The sequence below is a fragment of the Physcomitrium patens genome, chromosome 13 (genome assembly GCF_059467195.1).
Source record: "Physcomitrium patens ecotype Gransden chromosome 13, ASM5946719v1, whole genome shotgun sequence".
Taxonomy (NCBI): Eukaryota; Viridiplantae; Streptophyta; class Bryopsida; order Funariales; family Funariaceae; genus Physcomitrium; species Physcomitrium patens.
Window position 1 is genome coordinate 3681499 of NC_143422.1, and position 16308 is coordinate 3697806.

General features: G+C 39.1%; 2 protein-coding genes across 7 annotated transcripts; both read right to left on the reverse strand.

Moving 5' to 3' along the window:
* Window positions 1-6986: 6986 nt before the first annotated feature.
* Window positions 6987-10678, reverse strand: LOC112290259 (uncharacterized). The gene is made up of 2 exons (XM_024536371.3): window positions 8124-10678; window positions 6987-7983 (listed from the first exon to the last, which is right to left on the reverse strand). Exons 1-2 carry the CDS (start codon window positions 9215-9217, stop codon window positions 7860-7862), a joined length of 1218 nt encoding a protein of 405 aa, XP_024392139.1. The 5' UTR covers window positions 9218-10678; the 3' UTR covers window positions 6987-7859.
* Window positions 10679-12187: 1509 nt separating this feature from the next.
* On the reverse strand, window positions 12188-16048 carry LOC112290820 (uncharacterized). 6 transcript variants are annotated; one of them, XM_024537547.3, is made up of 5 exons: window positions 15402-16048; window positions 14844-15022; window positions 14372-14513; window positions 14020-14174; window positions 12188-13605 (listed from the first exon to the last, which is right to left on the reverse strand). In XM_024537547.3, exons 3-5 carry the CDS (start codon window positions 14474-14476, stop codon window positions 12771-12773), a joined length of 1095 nt encoding a protein of 364 aa, XP_024393315.1. In that variant the 5' UTR covers window positions 14477-14513; window positions 14844-15022; window positions 15402-16048; the 3' UTR covers window positions 12188-12770. The 6 variants fall into 6 exon arrangements, with proteins under 6 accessions (XP_024393315.1, XP_090111333.1, XP_024393313.1 ...); XM_090255207.1 differs by having other exon boundaries at window positions 14372-14560; window positions 14838-15022; window positions 15402-16046; XM_024537545.3 differs by having other exon boundaries at window positions 14372-14560; window positions 15402-16045.
* Between the last annotated feature and the right edge of the window lie 260 nt (window positions 16049-16308).

The window sequence follows — 16308 nt, forward strand, 5'->3', positions numbered from 1 at the left end:
ACATTGCCTGAAGACAATGGTCGTCCGTCTATGACTTCTACATGGACAGGCTTAAGTTTCTTTACAAGAGAAATATTATGAAGCTTGGCAAACTCTTCATCTATAAAGCAAGCGGATGCATCCGAGTCTAATAAAGCATCGACTTGTAGTTCTTGAATACCCAGATATAAAGGTACCATAAAACAATCTGAAGGTTGACCTGAGAGAAAGGGACCTTGATTAATTTTGGATGTTGAGATGTCCAGCCGCACGGTCCCTATTGTGGCTGGGCGTCCTTGTTTTCCTGCATGCTTGTACTCTTGAGTCTTGTTGTTTGAGGCTTCTGTTTCTTCCGACAATCTACAGCTTTATGGCCCGCTTCTTCGCAATATAAACACAAGTTTTGTTCAAACCGTCACTTCCTTTCCTCAGCTGTGAGGGATTTGAAACGTACCGCATCAATTTGCATGGGTTCAGGATCTGTGGAGTGATTCTCTGGACCTTTTGAAAATGTAGCAAATGCTCCATCATTTCTCCAGCCTGATCGTCTTTCTTGTCGTAATTCAAAGAGGCGGTTGTCACAAATAATTGCCTGAGATATAAGTTCTTTTAAAGTATCCGCCTTAGGCATGGTGATCAATAAGTTCTTGACATCATCTCTCAATCCATATCGAAATCGTGTCATGAACGCCTTATCATTCCAATCAAGATCACATGTAAGCTGTTGAAATTCTGCAGCATAGATTGCAGCAGAACGTGATCCTTGTCGCAGATTTTGTATCTTTCTTTCAGCCACTCTTTCTCGATCGCTATCTCCAAACGCAGCAGTAAGTCTCTCTATGAAAGCCTCTAAGTCGTACAATATTGGAGCAAACCAAGAGCGAGCATTTCTTGATAGAAGAGTACCTATGAAAGCAACCTGGGTAAATCCATTCGGATAACGAGAAGGGTATAGGCGTAGATAAAGCCGTAATTGTTGCACAAAACCTCGGAAGTTGGCTCTTGTTCCGTCAAACTTGTCTGGCATACTCGCTTTTGGTTCTTTCGTACTAATCCTTGAAGTATCTATAGGGGTCGTATGTGACACATGTCTTGCTTCTCTCAGTCGAATAATCTCTTGTTGTAGGCTATGAATTTCGCATCTAGCTTCTTCGGTCACTAGATCAGTTTGAGGTTCTTTACTTGGATTGCGAAGAAATGTAATCTCCTTTCGTACACTATTCATAAGAGCTTGAAGATCTGCAAGAGTTGCCACTCTATTGTCTACTTGTGGAGATGCACTGTCTATGACCTGGTGTACTTCCATATTTAGAGAATAGATGGATTAAAATTTTGAGAGAAGAAGAAATTGCTAAGTCTCTTGGAGAAAATTATAGCACTACCTGTCAGTAAAACCTACTCGGAGAAAAGAAAAAAAAAAAAAACACTAAACAATTTCAGTTTTAGAGGAGGGTAATCCGCAACCTCTAAAAATGCCTCAATGCTTTCGAGAAGAGGGGTAATCCGCACTCTATCAAGAAGGCAAAGCTCTGAAATCGATGTTAACAGTCTTTTCTACTAGTTATGCTAAACAAAAAGAATGAATTAATATCAGTCTAAGAGAGGGTAATCCGCAATCCTTAGAATGCTCAAGTATCTCCAAGGAAAGGGGTAGTCCACTCTCTGCCTCAAAGAACTAAGCTCTGATATTGTGATTGAGAAAATATCAGTTTAGAGGAAGGTAATCCGCAACCCCTAAAGCGCTAGAATACCTTCAAGAAGAGGGGTAATCCGCTCTCAAACAAGAAGGATTCAGCTCTGATATTAAGATAAAGGTAGTCTCGACAAACTGTCACGGACATAAAATACAAACTTGAAATCTAACAAGAAGTTCAAGAAGAAGTGGCAGAACTAGATTAAACAGATGAGTACAAGAACAACACTAGAAAGGTGAGCTAGAACTCTAAGAGATGTATCGTCGAGACTGAAGAACTCTTCAGCCTCAACTCCTATATATACTACTGGCCTATGGTTCTAAGGAAGCGCATCAAGAAGCTTCCCAAGAATTATGAAGCTTCTCGAGCAACTACCCAAGAGTTAGGAAGCTTCTCAAGTAACTTCCTAGAATCTACTAGAATATTCTAAGAATCTTCTAGAACCTTTTAAGGGAATCTTTAGGGAATCTTCAAAGAATCTTTATATAATCTTTGAAGAATATTCTAAGAGAATATTCAAGGAATCTTCTGGAAGTTTCTAGAGACTTCTTTCTAGAAGGTTCTAGAAACTTGTCTCTAGAAAGGTCTAAGGACTATGTCCCTAACATTATTGGATGTTAGTTTATGATAGTAGCTTGGACAATCAACATAGCATAATAAAGAAGTTTGTAAAGAGATAGTTTGAGCCTTATGTTGTCAAACAAGTATATGACAATGGAACATACTTGTTACAAGAACTTGATGGTATAAAATTGAAGATATCTATAGTAGGCAAACAAATTAAGTTATTTAAATAAGGGGATGAAGATATTTATTTTAATGAAGAACAAAATCCATTACAAGAAATTGAAATGAGAATAGAAGAAAAAATTGAAGATCAAGAATTTGACCAAGATGAAGAACACTCTATATTAATATAATAAAGAAAACTTGGTGTATATTAGAGGATACACAAGTTCAAAGAGGGTGTATGTTGTGATATAATATGACTAATATGTGAAAGAAAAAAGAAAAAGTTATATTATAGAAGATCTTATTTTAAAATATTTTAGCAAACTATCTTAGAAATATAAATAATAGTAAAAAAGATAATAAAACTATAAAATATTAATATTGCCTTTTTACAAAATAAGCTTCTACTTACTTTTTAGGATTATAAATAAGAAAAAATAAAATAGATTAAAAAATTAAACTATATATGTATATATAGGAGGTAATTAAGAATAGATTTTAACAAAATCTATCTCAAGGAGTCAAGAATTCATATCCAAAAAAGACTAGTTGTTAACCTGGATCAAAATCAGACCTTGAAACATAAACTCATATTTGTATGGTGTCTCTAGGATTCTTTTGTAGTTCCAAGAAAGGAATTTAGGTAAAAACTAGAAGAGAGATTTTTACACATTAATTTCATGTCATTTGAATCATTATTGTAATTTTGAGAGGTTTTTAAAGTTAGTAATGTGCTTGGTGGCTTTAGATTTTGAAAAATAAAAATATGTTTATAAATTTGGAGGTTTTCTTAAGTTTTGTAGTATATATACAAATAAAATTTGGACAATATTTTGGTATGCTAGTTGTAAATATGTATATAAATTTTTAAGTCAATTGAATAATTAGATTGAAGTATATAAGGATTTTTGTAGATTGAGGTCTCAAAAATTGGAATTTGAGGGTCAGTGAGTGTTTTTAAGATTTTTAGCAATTTGTCTTCGGATTGAAGTAAAAAAAAAATATATATATATATATATATATATTAGACTTGATTTCCAAAATTTGGATGAAATTTAAAAGTAATTCAATAGTTCAAAAAAGAAGTATTAGTGTTGAAAGTTCAATATTTAGGTTGAAGTAGGCCACTTAATATCCAATTTGATTATCTTATATTTCTTTCAATTCGTTTGTCCAATCAATTTTATCTTTTTAATGCCTGTTTCTTACTAAGCTATTAAGAAGTATGCAAATTTTGAGTTGATATTAACAGTTCAATCATTAATTGTTGTATAAATTTTTTTAAGATCTAAGATTTGATTAGGATTTGATTTAGGGTTTGTCTATAGTTTGGTTAGGGATTAGAATTTGGTCTAAGGTTTGATTAGGATTAAGATTTTCTTAGGATTTACTTTAGAACTTAATTAAGATTTAATTAAAATTTATCCAAGGTTTGTTTAGGGTTTAGAATTTTATTAGGGTTTCATTAGAGTGTAATCTAAAATTTGATTAAGATTCAATTAGGATTTCAATTAGGATTCGACTTAGGATTTGGTTAAAATTTAATTACAATTTTAATTAGGATTATATTAAAAATTTTATTTTTAATATTTATTTAGGATTCTTTGTTATTTTTTTAAAGTTTTTATTTTTTATATTTTAAAAATATTATTATTATTTCTTTAAAGGTTTTTTTTTATATTTTTTTAAGATTTCATGTTTTTTTTTTTTTTTTGAAATTAAATTATGACTTCTTTGTGTTTCTTTTGTGATTTTTTTTAAAATTTATTTAGATAGATTAAAGTTTGATTGGATTTATTAGAGATTAATTGAAGTTTATTTAAGACTTTATTAGACTTGATAGGATTGTTGTTGCATTTTTTTTTATCTTCTACAACTACGTGCTCAATACATTCTCAAGCAAGAACACTTGTTGTATTACGTGTATTCTTGCTTAAGAATGCATTAGACATCTAGCTGTGGAAGGTAAGTAGAAATGCAATAACAATCCTACTAAGTCTAATAGAATCTTAAATAAACTTTATGTAAAACTTAAAAGTCCTAATCAAACTTTGATCAATCCATAATAAATTTAAAGAAGCTATAAAAGTAATATAAAGAAGTCCTAAATTAATCTTAAAAAAAAATAATTAGTAATCTTAAAGAAATATAAAAATAAATCTTTAAAGAAATAATAATAAACTTAAATTTTTACTAAAACTATAAAATTTTAAAGAAAAAAAAAAATCATAAAAAAATATTAAAAATAAAAATCCTAATTCAATCTTAATCAATGCCGAAGTCAAATCCTAATTCAATCTTAATCAATTTCTGGGTCAAATCCTAATTGAACCTTAACCAAATCTTAAGTCAAATCCAAATGAAAAATTAATAAAATCCTAAATCCTAAATAAATCTTAATTAATTCCTAGTCAAGTTTTAAACCAAATCTCACGAAAATCTTAATCCTAAGCAAATTCTAGACCAAATCCTAAGCCCTAATCAAACTGTAGATAAATCCTAAACCAAATCCTATAGCAAAATCGAACCTCAACAATTAATGATCAAACCATTGATATCAATTCAAAATTTGCTTACTTCTTAACGTCTTTGTTAGAAACAAGCATAAGAAAGATAAAATCAATTGCACTTATCAATTGAGAGAAATGCAAGATAATCTAATTGGATGTTGGATAGCATCTTATCTCAACCTAAATGCTAAACTTTCAAAACTAATACCTTCTTTTTAAACCATTAAATTGCTCTCAAATTTCATCTAAACTTTGAAAATTGAATCTAATATCTTAAAAAAAAAAAAAAAAAAAAAAAAAAAAAAAAAACTTCAATCCAATTGAAAAATCCTTGAAGATCTTAGAAATACTGACTGACCCTCAAACTTCAATTTTTGAGACCTCAACCTATAAAAACCTTTATACACTTTGTTCTAACTATTCAATTGATCTCAAAATTAGCATAAACATTAACAACTAGTACACCAATACACTGCCTAAAATTCACATGTACACACACTACAAAATTCAAGAAACCTTTAAATTTATAAACATATTTTTATTTCTCAAAATCTAAACCAATTGAAAACAACACTAACTTTGAAAATCCCTCAAAAATTCAATATTGATTTAATTGATATAAAACCAATGCCCAAAAATCTCTCCTCAAGTTTGCTCTCAAATTCCACTCTCTAATTTACTAAAGAACCATGAAGTTGCCATATAGATGCAATTTTATGCCTCGAGTTCTAATTTTGATCTAGGTTGATAATTGGTCCTTTTTGGATATCAATTTTTGGTAATTTTAGGTAAATTTTTCTTTATCTTATGTTAAATCTTTCTTAAACATGCTTATATTAATTTCATACCTTATTTACTTTGAGTTGGTTCATTTATGCCTCTACAGAATAAATAGAAGTTTCTTCTATAAAAAAGCAATTTTAAGACTAAATCTTTAATTACCTTTCTATATTTTTTACTTATTTTTCTACTACATCTTTCTGCTAGGCTTTTCTATAATAACATCCATATTTTTATTTTTCACTATATAATTGTGTTACCACACAAAAACATAATACAACAATGGGTTTCTACTAATATATATATGTACATAAACTGCCATTATATGGATACACTGCAAATACTCTACATTGTATGAAATTGTCTAATCGGTAGTCTATTTTCAGGGCGGATTTTGACGTCTACATCACAGATCACTGATTTTGACGTCTACATCAAAGATCACTGATGCTAAGACATGGAAGGCTGGTGACGGTGTGACACCCAGTTGATTACAATACCGGCTCTAGTGAATTCGATTCACTGGTTGGTACCAACATTGAAACCAGCCCTGGCACTGAGCCATTCAAAGATGATGCAACAATCAAGCTTTGCGATGAGTAGATATCACTCCCAATAATGCGAAAGCTGGGCAAAGACTGACACAGACACTCCTGCATGCATTAGCACTGTGTGTGTTGCTAGAAGAGTAGTTGTGAGCCGGTGTCCAGATTCATCAGCCTCCCTTCTCATTGCACAAACTCCTGTTATATGTTAATACTCACCATGGCTGGGAAGTGCCACCAGTGAAGACGAAGAGCATAAATTCAGACAGAGCCACTTCTACGGAGTGCAACGTCGATTTCTGTCACCAGTGTGTCAGAATCTGGGAGCATTTAGGTGAGAAACGCCTGTGGGTCCTTCTGCTACTGCTGGCTTCCATTAAAGAAAGGGTATGGGGCTCGGATCTTCGCAGCAGCACTGATTCGACGCGGGCTTCGGTGGTGTGTACGAGTCTTATTTTCTGCAGTAGGATCAGCTTTTTGCAGCGTTTTGTTCTGCTTCCATCAGGAGCTCTGAAGCTCGCAGCCCAGTCAAATCAGTCAACCAACGGTAAAAGCTGAATGAGTGCATTGGAGAAGAGGATTTTGGAGCTGAAGTTGAATTGAAGGGCGGTATGATGTTTTTCGAGCTCACCGCAGACTGGGTCATTGGAGCCAATTGGGGAGCTGATGGGGATAATGACTGTTAAGGCGTGGACAAAAACTTCTTCTCTCAAAACCCACTTGTCAGTCATGCAAATGGATTGTAATCCCTTTTCTGGCCCTCAAGGATGAAAATTTTCACATGAGAGTGAGCAAATTTTTTTTAACGTTCAATGGACGCGTCACCGAGATTTATCACTCAGATAGTACATCGGAATTCCAAAGCACCGTCCCCAGATCATATAATTAAGCCTTTGGGTGTGATTGTTGGACCACGCCGCCCCTACACATGACGAAAAGCACGTGTGTGCTCTGAAACTACCGTAAAGACTTCACTATGAATTTTTTTTTTTTTTTTTTTTTTTTTTGATATTCCTTAGCGTAATCTGAAAACAGACTTCACAGTAACATTTAGGAGCTCCTTTTCATACTCGCACCAACATACCAAGGTGTTCATATACCCACTGTTGGCGGGCAATCATTAACTTTTCCGAGCGCCAAAGTCCATTTCTTGTATCGTGTGTGCTTGAGAAAGGAGTGGTCACCTGGGGGCTTCATTGCAACATCCCGGGGCTCAACGAACGCTGCACCTGAGGAAATGAAAAACACTCGCGGGTTTGCTACTTGGGTGCCATGGCTGCACCACTTGGGTTGAGTCGGCGTAGAGTATTGCTCACCGAAACCTGACCTGGCTAATCCATTGTTTCCTGATTCTCGCTATTCGAATTTGTGCTTAACCTTACGACAACCAAGTATCGTATTGGCCTTGCTCATCCCTTTCTCATTAGCAAAATACTACAGGTTACATGCAACATAATCATACACACCTTTCGTACCCTTCGACTTTCAGCATTGCAAAATACAAGGCGGCGATGTAGTTCTCTAGGTCTACTCTGCGTAGGCAACAACGTTTAGTGTTCATCGTGGGACCTTAATACTATATTAGACCTCGATTTCATGGCCGTTTCCGAGTGGAGTTCTTAGGGACTTCCTGGAAGTATTCCCAGACAGTTGCAGAGCATTCCGAACCTATTTGCAAAGAGGGCCCTACCTACGTGCTCCTCGCTCAAGGACTTCACTTGAATAATTTGAATTGGAGTCGCCCTGAAATCCATCAAAGATCTCCTTCAATCCTCCGTGAGTGACCATATTTTTCCCAGCAATACGATGATCAACCGCAACAAGAGAGCACTGCAAAAATAAACAGAGGAGTTGAAATGGAAGGGGAAAGAGTTGGAACCCACCTCGATCTTGCATTGGAACGAGAAAGTTGCGGGGTGACGACTGATTTCCCACAAGGTCCAGCTCTTATCTCCCCTGAGGCACCAACAAATTCATTCCTTGGAGGCTGATCCGTCTTCATTGTATCGCTCCTAGACTCCGCAATTCTAAACTTGCTGCTTCGTAAAGTCGATTTCTCAATCTCCGCTGATGCCATTGCCATGTCTATGAAAAGAAGATCTTTGAGTGTGCTGTCTTTCTTCTTCGGCCACAATTTTTCAGCTGAATTACGGTTAGCCTCGACCCCAGAGGAAGCAGAGGAAGATGACACAAAAGACACAGAGTCGTTGCAGAAATTGGTTTCTGGGGAGAGATTGTTTCCGGATGATGGGCATTCTCGGTTGAATGGTAGCAGCGGCGTATGGGACCTGAGTTCCTGCTTCCCTCCTTTCGTTCCTAGGATCGTCGTATCCTCATCGAGAGTCTTGGTGAATCTACATAATGATAGAGACCTTGGCGATCGGGGAGACTGTGGGGAGTGGTAACTTTTGAAGGAGCTGCTGCTTGAAACATCGGAGCAAGGAGAGTCCGAGTTTCTGAGAGGTTTTTCTGCCAGCAGCCGGGGGGGTAGAGGTAAGCGTAGCGGTAAGAGATGACCGTTTGAAAAAAGTTCTTCTGCTGTAGACATGGGAGGTGCCCGCCACGGAGGGGGCTCCACAATCCCTTGAAACCTGCTACTAAATTCGAACTCGGTATTCGACGACCCTCGAGACAAACTTTCCGTCGTCTCCGACTCTCCTGAGCTGCTTGAAGAGCCACGATCCTGGTACTCAGTTGCTTCAGTTTCATCGGAAGATACATGACCCACATCTACGAGGCTGATACCGAGATTGTTCTTCGGTATTCCAGGAACCAACTCCCAGATGAAGGGTACGGCAGCCCGGACCTCTCCTAAGGGAGCTTCCTCTACTTCCTTTTCGAATGCTCGTCTAGGACTGGAGGGCGCACTAGCGTAAGGAGTTGGCAGAGAAAACTCTCCATCCTCTGCGTAAGGGATGGCCACGTTCTTACGCCCCCTCGGCGAAACACGCAGTCTTAACACGGGCAGTGCTTCCATCTTTCCACTGCCCAGAAATTAGAAGATAGATTGTGCGTCAATCGCTCTGCAGTCGATAATGTATGACGTGTAGGGGTGCTGGCGTATAGGTGGGCATATCCACCTACAAAGTCAAAACCAGTCAAATGAAAAGCAGGCGCGAGTTTCGAGGCTGCAGATAAAACTACAAAGTTTCCCTACGCATTCAGCAACTTAAGGATGCGAGGACCTTCAAGAGACCACACTGAGCTCATTTTTAGCAGTCGTAACAGCTCAACCAAGGACTCAGGCCCTCAATCAAAGCTACGTAGTCCCGAGCTCATTGCAGCCTACTGCTGTGAACGTAACCTGTATTTGTACACTATAATTGGGACGAAGCTGTCCCTCAGCGAAGATCGAAGCAAAGAATCATGTGTGTACATCACGAATTGATACAAAGAAACTGAGGGCCTCTAGCTGAGAGAGACCTTAGTTGAGATTTCGACAGCGATGATGAAACATTGAAATCGAACGACGCTATGTACAAAGTGCAAGCTGCGACTGGCTCTTTCTATATATATGTATATATTGGTCTCACCAGCTCAGAAATTGTGAACCTCAAGACGTGTGACGAGAAGCAAAGGAGAAATGGAAAGTGTTGGGAGACAAAGTTCTATCAAAGACCCAGAAAGCGGGAAGGGTCCTTTCCAGAAGACATTGCTACTTAGGAGAAGGAAATAATGCTACCTCAAAAACAGCAGTAAAAATGCGAGTAAGTACAGAATTAGCAGAAACATAGGCTCTCAATAGAAAGGGAGAGAGAGACGGACAGCGTGAAAAGGGTATCTGCAGAACGCATTTCCCATGTACCGGCCCACGTCTTTTTTGCATGGCAAAGCGAAGCAGGGATACGAATCAACGGGTCAATTCCAGCGCTGACCTCGGGTTAAATCTACACCCAGGAAAAAAGGGCTCTTGAAGTGTAATAAAGTGGACGGTAACCTACCAAGATCCCAACAGCGACAAAATTCCATGCAACGCGAGCGTTGAGCTCAAGGGTCGCATTCGCGTAAATCCACGCACAGCATTGTGCGTAAATAATCGAGCTACTCCAACTCACATCAGGATACGAACAACATACAGACACTGGAGCTTCTGCTGCCTCCACAGCTACGGCTCAAGCTCCGGAGAGACTCAAGAACCCCAACAAGAATAAAACGGCAAGAAAATCACCCGCAATTTGACACATCCTCGCAATCTGTTTCTCTCAATCTATTCACACGCAGATTCTCAGATTCCCTCTCAACAGCCCACGCCATTGTTCGGCACAAAGCTCTCTCTCTCTCTCGCTCTCTTTAGTCCACACGAAATGGCTGCAACTCTAACAAGAAGGAGGAAGTGTGTTACAAAACCAGAGTCTGATTTGAAGCTGGAAGGTATCAGTCAATCAATCAAGCTTGATTCTGCGAAGCGATGAACAGCGTTGAGAAATCGAGTCTCGAGAGTATGAAAAATTGCATTGATTTTCGTGAAACCCACAATAGCCTTTCGGTGGCATCGCCGCAAGCGGGAGATGAAGCTCATGCTCGATTAAAATCATCCATCTTTCATCCATCGTTCATTCAAAAGATTATTCGGAAGAATGTTGGGACGAGGTTATTGGTTGGACTTTTTGTTACAGAGTTTGTATGGTTTTAATAACATTTTTGAGAATTGCTAGATTTTTCTTATCTCTTTGTTTAGACTAATTTATATTTTTTGTTGACCAAATTGTATGATTGTTGATATTTTAAAAGTTAAAAAATAAAATAAAATAAAATGACATTCTTGCTTTTTGAGTTTGTCAAACTGTGTAATATTTATAAAAGCCAATTATTTGAGCATAATTTCTCAATTATTTTTTATATTGATTTAAGTATGAAAGATGTGCATTTTTATTTCTATGCTCATTATTTTTATTTTCTAATTTTTTTTGAAAATATTCAAAAGCATGTTGTCATGCCAAGTATTATTATTCTTACAAATATAACCTTTTGAAAATAGTAGCAACTAACCCTTTAATACCAATTCATACATTCATTGCTTATGTAGCATTAGTATGCAACAGACACATCTTAAAGTTTGTCTTATTATTTAAGCTATCTTTAGATATTGCAAGAGGATCTTAAAGTTAAAGATAGATCTTTATATCTATATAAAAGAGTACAATAATTATATTTCATCACATGCTTATTATTGTTGGTGGTATCTTCGTCACAAAACATTTAATTGCTATTTTCAGATGTACTTTCTTGTAGTATTTAAGTAAGAAACATCAAATTGTCTTATCCACAATCATATGATTTATTGATTAAGAAACTCTAATTTTGTGAGCAAATGTGCTCAATGTAAAAAATGTAGTGAGATGTAAGGAATAACTTTAGTACATATCTAAAAGAAAATTGGCCAAATCCAAAATTACATGGTTTACAATGTAATAAGAATGAAATCAGTTAAATTAAATGATGAATGGTTATTGTGTTTTCTTTTGTTGATTGTTGTATCTACGTTCGTGTGTAATAATTGATAAAAATTATACCAGAAATGAAAACCGCTTGTGCGAATTTATCAACAGAGCCAGAATCATTTAACCAGCTTATTTCCATGCAAGGGAAATCAGTCTGACGCAAAGAAGGATTATTTAGGCAATGTTCAACCATACATTGAACTACATGGAGCCACATTTCTAACATGCGCATGTTCTAATCAACTCCTCACTCATCTTCATGTACACAATGGTCATTTTCAACAAAAAACAAAAACGCAAAATGAACATAAATTTGTTTGAATATGAACATAAATTAATGAAGTGTTTTCATAAATATCAAAGATTCGTGTTTGACGGTTAGTGGGTGCATCCAGTACTGACAGACGTCTTTTTTATGCAACTAAAAACCAAGTCTCTAAAAATTCTAGCAAAAGCAGAGCAACAGCATCTATATCAGAAACCATAACATAGAAAAAGAACAAGAAAAAGAAAAGTAAAAACCTTAGCCTTAGCTACGATTTATCTCGTTCCAAACACTGCTGGACAATGACTACAATGACTACACTGAATGTGTATATTGTTCATTACAACTGTTGTGTTTCGTAATACTTAGTTACAAGATAATGGTTCAGGATTGTACAAAATGAGGAGCAGTAATCTACATTGTCGTGGCTACACCAAAAGGCCACTTAGAGGCTGCCTGTATCACACAAGAACGCAACTCCATATGCTGTTTCCTCCCGCCAAGACTTAAGAAATGCAACGTATCAGTAAAGAAAAGCAGGGATCTAAACAGATCTGGACGCAGAGATGGAAAGAAGGAAGACCAACCTCGTCATGTTGAAGTAGTAGAAACTTCATCAAAGTAGAAGTCGCATTGACCTGAGATAAATTGAAGCACGGATAATCAAGCAGTCCATCTTGATCAATTATACTGCACCATGAAAAATGTGCCTGAACATTCTTTTCCACCATGTACCGAAATCACCACTTGATAGCTCCCATCTTTGAATGCAACCCTTTCCAAGCGTATGCAGGGTCCATCTGCATAACCCTTCAACCATAGCATCAATATGGCTTTGCCCTCTTACAGGCCTTCTCGGTGGCAGCTGAGGGTCTGCGAAGGGGTTTTGACTCAGCGTCTGACACAATAACATCACTGGACATTGTTCTGGCAAGCTTCGAACAGCTTCGTAGTAGGCTCTTTGGCTGACTGGACTTGGGTTCAAAACGAGATTCTTGAGCACCAGTATCACTATCCGCATCCGGAGTACTTTGAGGCAATGTGCTGGACAGTGCCATGGTGGCAGCTACTACAGGCTCATCGAGAAGAAGGCTTCGGACGCGTGTGGCAGCTCTGGTACTGATGGGAGGAAAGATTGTTGTGCTTGTGAGTCCCATGTCCTCGCAGTTGCATCCTGTGTGTTCTGAAGACCCTGGAGAAGACTGATCGCCACCTTCTTCCAACCCTTCTGGGACAACTCCTTTCTCTGCACCCTTCTCAGGTGCTACCGTAGAGGATGCAGGCTTAATGGGGGATTGAGATCTCATCTGAAGGGAACGAAGAAGAGCTGCTCTTCTCAAGTCTGCAGATTGGCAAGGGTCATTAGGAGAAGGGGGTAACCGGCCCTCATCTGTTCCTTTGGCACGAGCTTGAGAACAGGGTAAAGGAAGTGAAGGTGTGTAAGGAGGGGGAGTCTGCTGGCGGGAGGACAGCGTGCTAGAATAGTTAGGAATATATGGAGGAAAGTGCTCTTTCCGACGCGGAGACACAGGGCTAGTAGGAGTTACAGATACAGATTCAAGAGTGGAGACAGGAATCTCTGATGCACGGCCCATCCGAAAACCGACACTCTCATCACTATCATCAGACATTGGAGAATCTAATGTTGATAGGTCATCCCTGCACACAATGAAGTGACAGAGGATATTACATCTGCATAGAGGTCACTGAAGACGAGACCAAAGAATGTGTTCACAGACTCTGGATCTATGGATCATTCATCTGTAGATTTCAGGTTCCAATTTAATATCGACTATATCAACTTGATGGCTGTATAAAATGAAGGGAGCTAAATGAGCACGGAAAAATGCAAACTGTTCTTCTCTTTCCACAAGACAAGACTTATGATCGATGCTGTTCTGGTAAGCTAGTTCGGTAAAGTTGGGGAGTTCCTACATGCATGAGATATGGTCTAAGGCATTAGGTTCGCTGTTGGTTGCGAAGCGGACACGGGAGGAACAGAATAGTAAAATCCTGCGACCAACTCCTACAAACGCATAGGTGGCCTCACTGGTTGAGGTTGGGGGAACATACCCATGACTTGTAGGAAAAGAGGACGCAGATCGGGAAAGCCCTGCGGTCTCCGTGTGAGCAGGGGACACCATGTTGTCGATCAGGGGTGGAGACGATCGTTGTGACTGAGAGGTTGATTCACCAACTCGAAGCCCATTTAAACTTGATGCCATAACCTGAAAATATCGGCAAAAAGTCAACTGAAACTTCATGAATGCGCAGTCGCCGAGCACAAAATTTCTTACGAGGATTAAGTTTTGTTGAGAACAAAGATTAGTTGCCCTTGAAAGCCAGCCCTCATGAAAAGGGCACCTCGGGCGCTCAAAGAACCAGGTGCATTAAATAAATATAAGTGCAGGATGGGAAGCTTGACCTCGGTGAGATAACGTTTATGATTATGGAAGTTGTCAAAATATGCTTCATCGTCAGCTGGCCGAGATCGTTTTCCACCAATCAAAGAGCCAGAGTCCCGACCCATTTTTATTTGTTTCGGATAGAAGGCGTTTGCTGGGGAACTGCAACCTCAATCAACCAGAGAGTCACGACGCGGTCGCTTGAAAACCTGTCATCACTTCAAAGGTTATATGGCAGCATCTTCGTGTAGACGTCCCTACTCTGCAACTTCCAGTAATTTTCTCACACACAGCTTAGCATCTCTAATGCGACGCCGACCGTGAAAATTTCAACACAGATAATTATCTTCCAACGGTCATATTATCGATAATTAGGGAGTAATTAAGGGACAAAGTGAGAATAACAGTCAAAAATTACTCGTCTGCGGCTGAGCATGTTCCAGCCAAACTCTTATCCCAACTGAGTCCATGTTAAAATCGACAAACCCTTACGAGTTGAAGAACGTCCATCTGAACAATTAATGAGGTAATCACAGGTAGTCTGACGTGGTGGTGGGCTATGTGATACGCAACAGTCCCAACAAGCTCCCAGTGGAACTCTACAGTAGCAGGGGCACATCCACACATCCCAGGAAGCCACTAATTTTGATAATTTCTCACTCAAATTCATCCTGCCAACCGCACAGAGCAATGCGATTACCTTCTTGAAACTGCACATGCCCAGACAGAGCCACCAGAAAGACTCCTAAAATTCTAAGAATGAAGATCCTTTACCAAGACAACAACGACTACAACACATTCTACAGTTGCTTGTCGCAATGACGCAGTTGGGAAGCCCAATCTAGCTCAAGTGTTGAAAACAAGGGCACTACTTAAAATAAAACCAACGACTTTTCACAAATAAAATGACTGACCCCGCAAAAAATTTAGTCTCGAAGTGCATTACAAAGATATGACCTACTCCCTTCGATTCGTTGCCTGAAAATAAATTTATAAACTGTCGAACAAACAAAACAAAAACAAGCAAACAGGGCAATATTCTAAGCTCACCTGTGACAACTGGGTGAATCCCAACAAGAAACACAACAATAAACCGGCTTCTCCGACGCCTAGAGCACCACAGAACCCCAACCAAGGACGCGGATCGCGGCTAACCCGAGTCCTAAAAATCACAATCTAACATTCCCCATCGCACAAGCCACCACCGACGCAACCCACCACAGAACGACATCAAATTGCCGGCCTCGAAAGGGAGCAAATCCGGTTCCTAAGGTTCAGTACAATCGTAACGGAAGCCTCGAAAAAACTGCTGCAGGCAGAGCGGAGTGGAGAGGGATCACGCCCCGTGCTAGACCCTCTCCTTGCACCGTGCCGAGGAATTGGGCCGACCGGTGCGGTCGCGAGATTCGGACAATGAGATGAGCGTGACGATGCCCACTCCCTCTCTCTCTCCCTCCCTCGATCCCTCTCCCGCAGGAGACGGCGACAACGGCCCTCTTCGCACTACTTTACTTGCTTGCTTACTTACTTACTTTACTGTCTATACCCGGTCACGTCCCTTAATTGTGACCGTTCTCGCCCCCTGTCTTGTTTGTTTGTCTGTCTCCTCTACCCCCACCCCAACCTACACACATACTTCGCAACCATCACCACCACCGCATGATGTATTCTTGGCTGCGTGATTCCCAAGAACGACCCGGATTTAGCCACCTCTACCTTCGGCAACCACCCACCCACCCACACTCTGGATTCGTCACCGCCCCATTCCTGCAGTTCCATTGCAGCTCAAACAGCATCGTCGCCCGGGAATCGTCGTCGTTACGGCACGTTGCGGCGACCTGCTCTCTCTCTCTGTATCACTGTGTCTTTTTGTCCTCACCGCGGATTGTGTTTGATGCAGGATTTTGGTTTCGCTACAGCGGGGTGTATGCACGCTGCTGCTGCTGACAACATCGAA

What these genes read in the sequence shown, in the direction of transcription:
- LOC112290259 (XM_024536371.3), bottom strand. Translation starts at nt 9,217, where the DNA reads ATGGAAGCACTGCCCGTGTTAAGACTGCGTGTTTCGCCGAGGGGGCGT. An exon ending in CGTTCCAATGCAAGATCGAG is followed by an intron (nt 7,984 to 8,123) that starts GTGGGTTCCAAC and finishes GATGGATTTCAG; the next exon opens with GGCGACTCCAATTCAAATTA.
- LOC112290820 (XM_024537548.3), bottom strand. Translation starts at nt 14,476, where the DNA reads ATGGGTCGGGACTCTGGCTCTTTGATTGGTGGAAAACGATCTCGGCCA. An exon ending in ATAAACGTTATCTCACCGAG is followed by an intron (nt 14,175 to 14,371) that starts GTCAAGCTTCCC and finishes CGATATTTTCAG; the next exon opens with GTTATGGCATCAAGTTTAAA. An exon ending in TCTTTTCCTACAAGTCATGG is followed by an intron (nt 13,606 to 14,019) that starts GTATGTTCCCCC and finishes CATTGTGTGCAG; the next exon opens with GGATGACCTATCAACATTAG.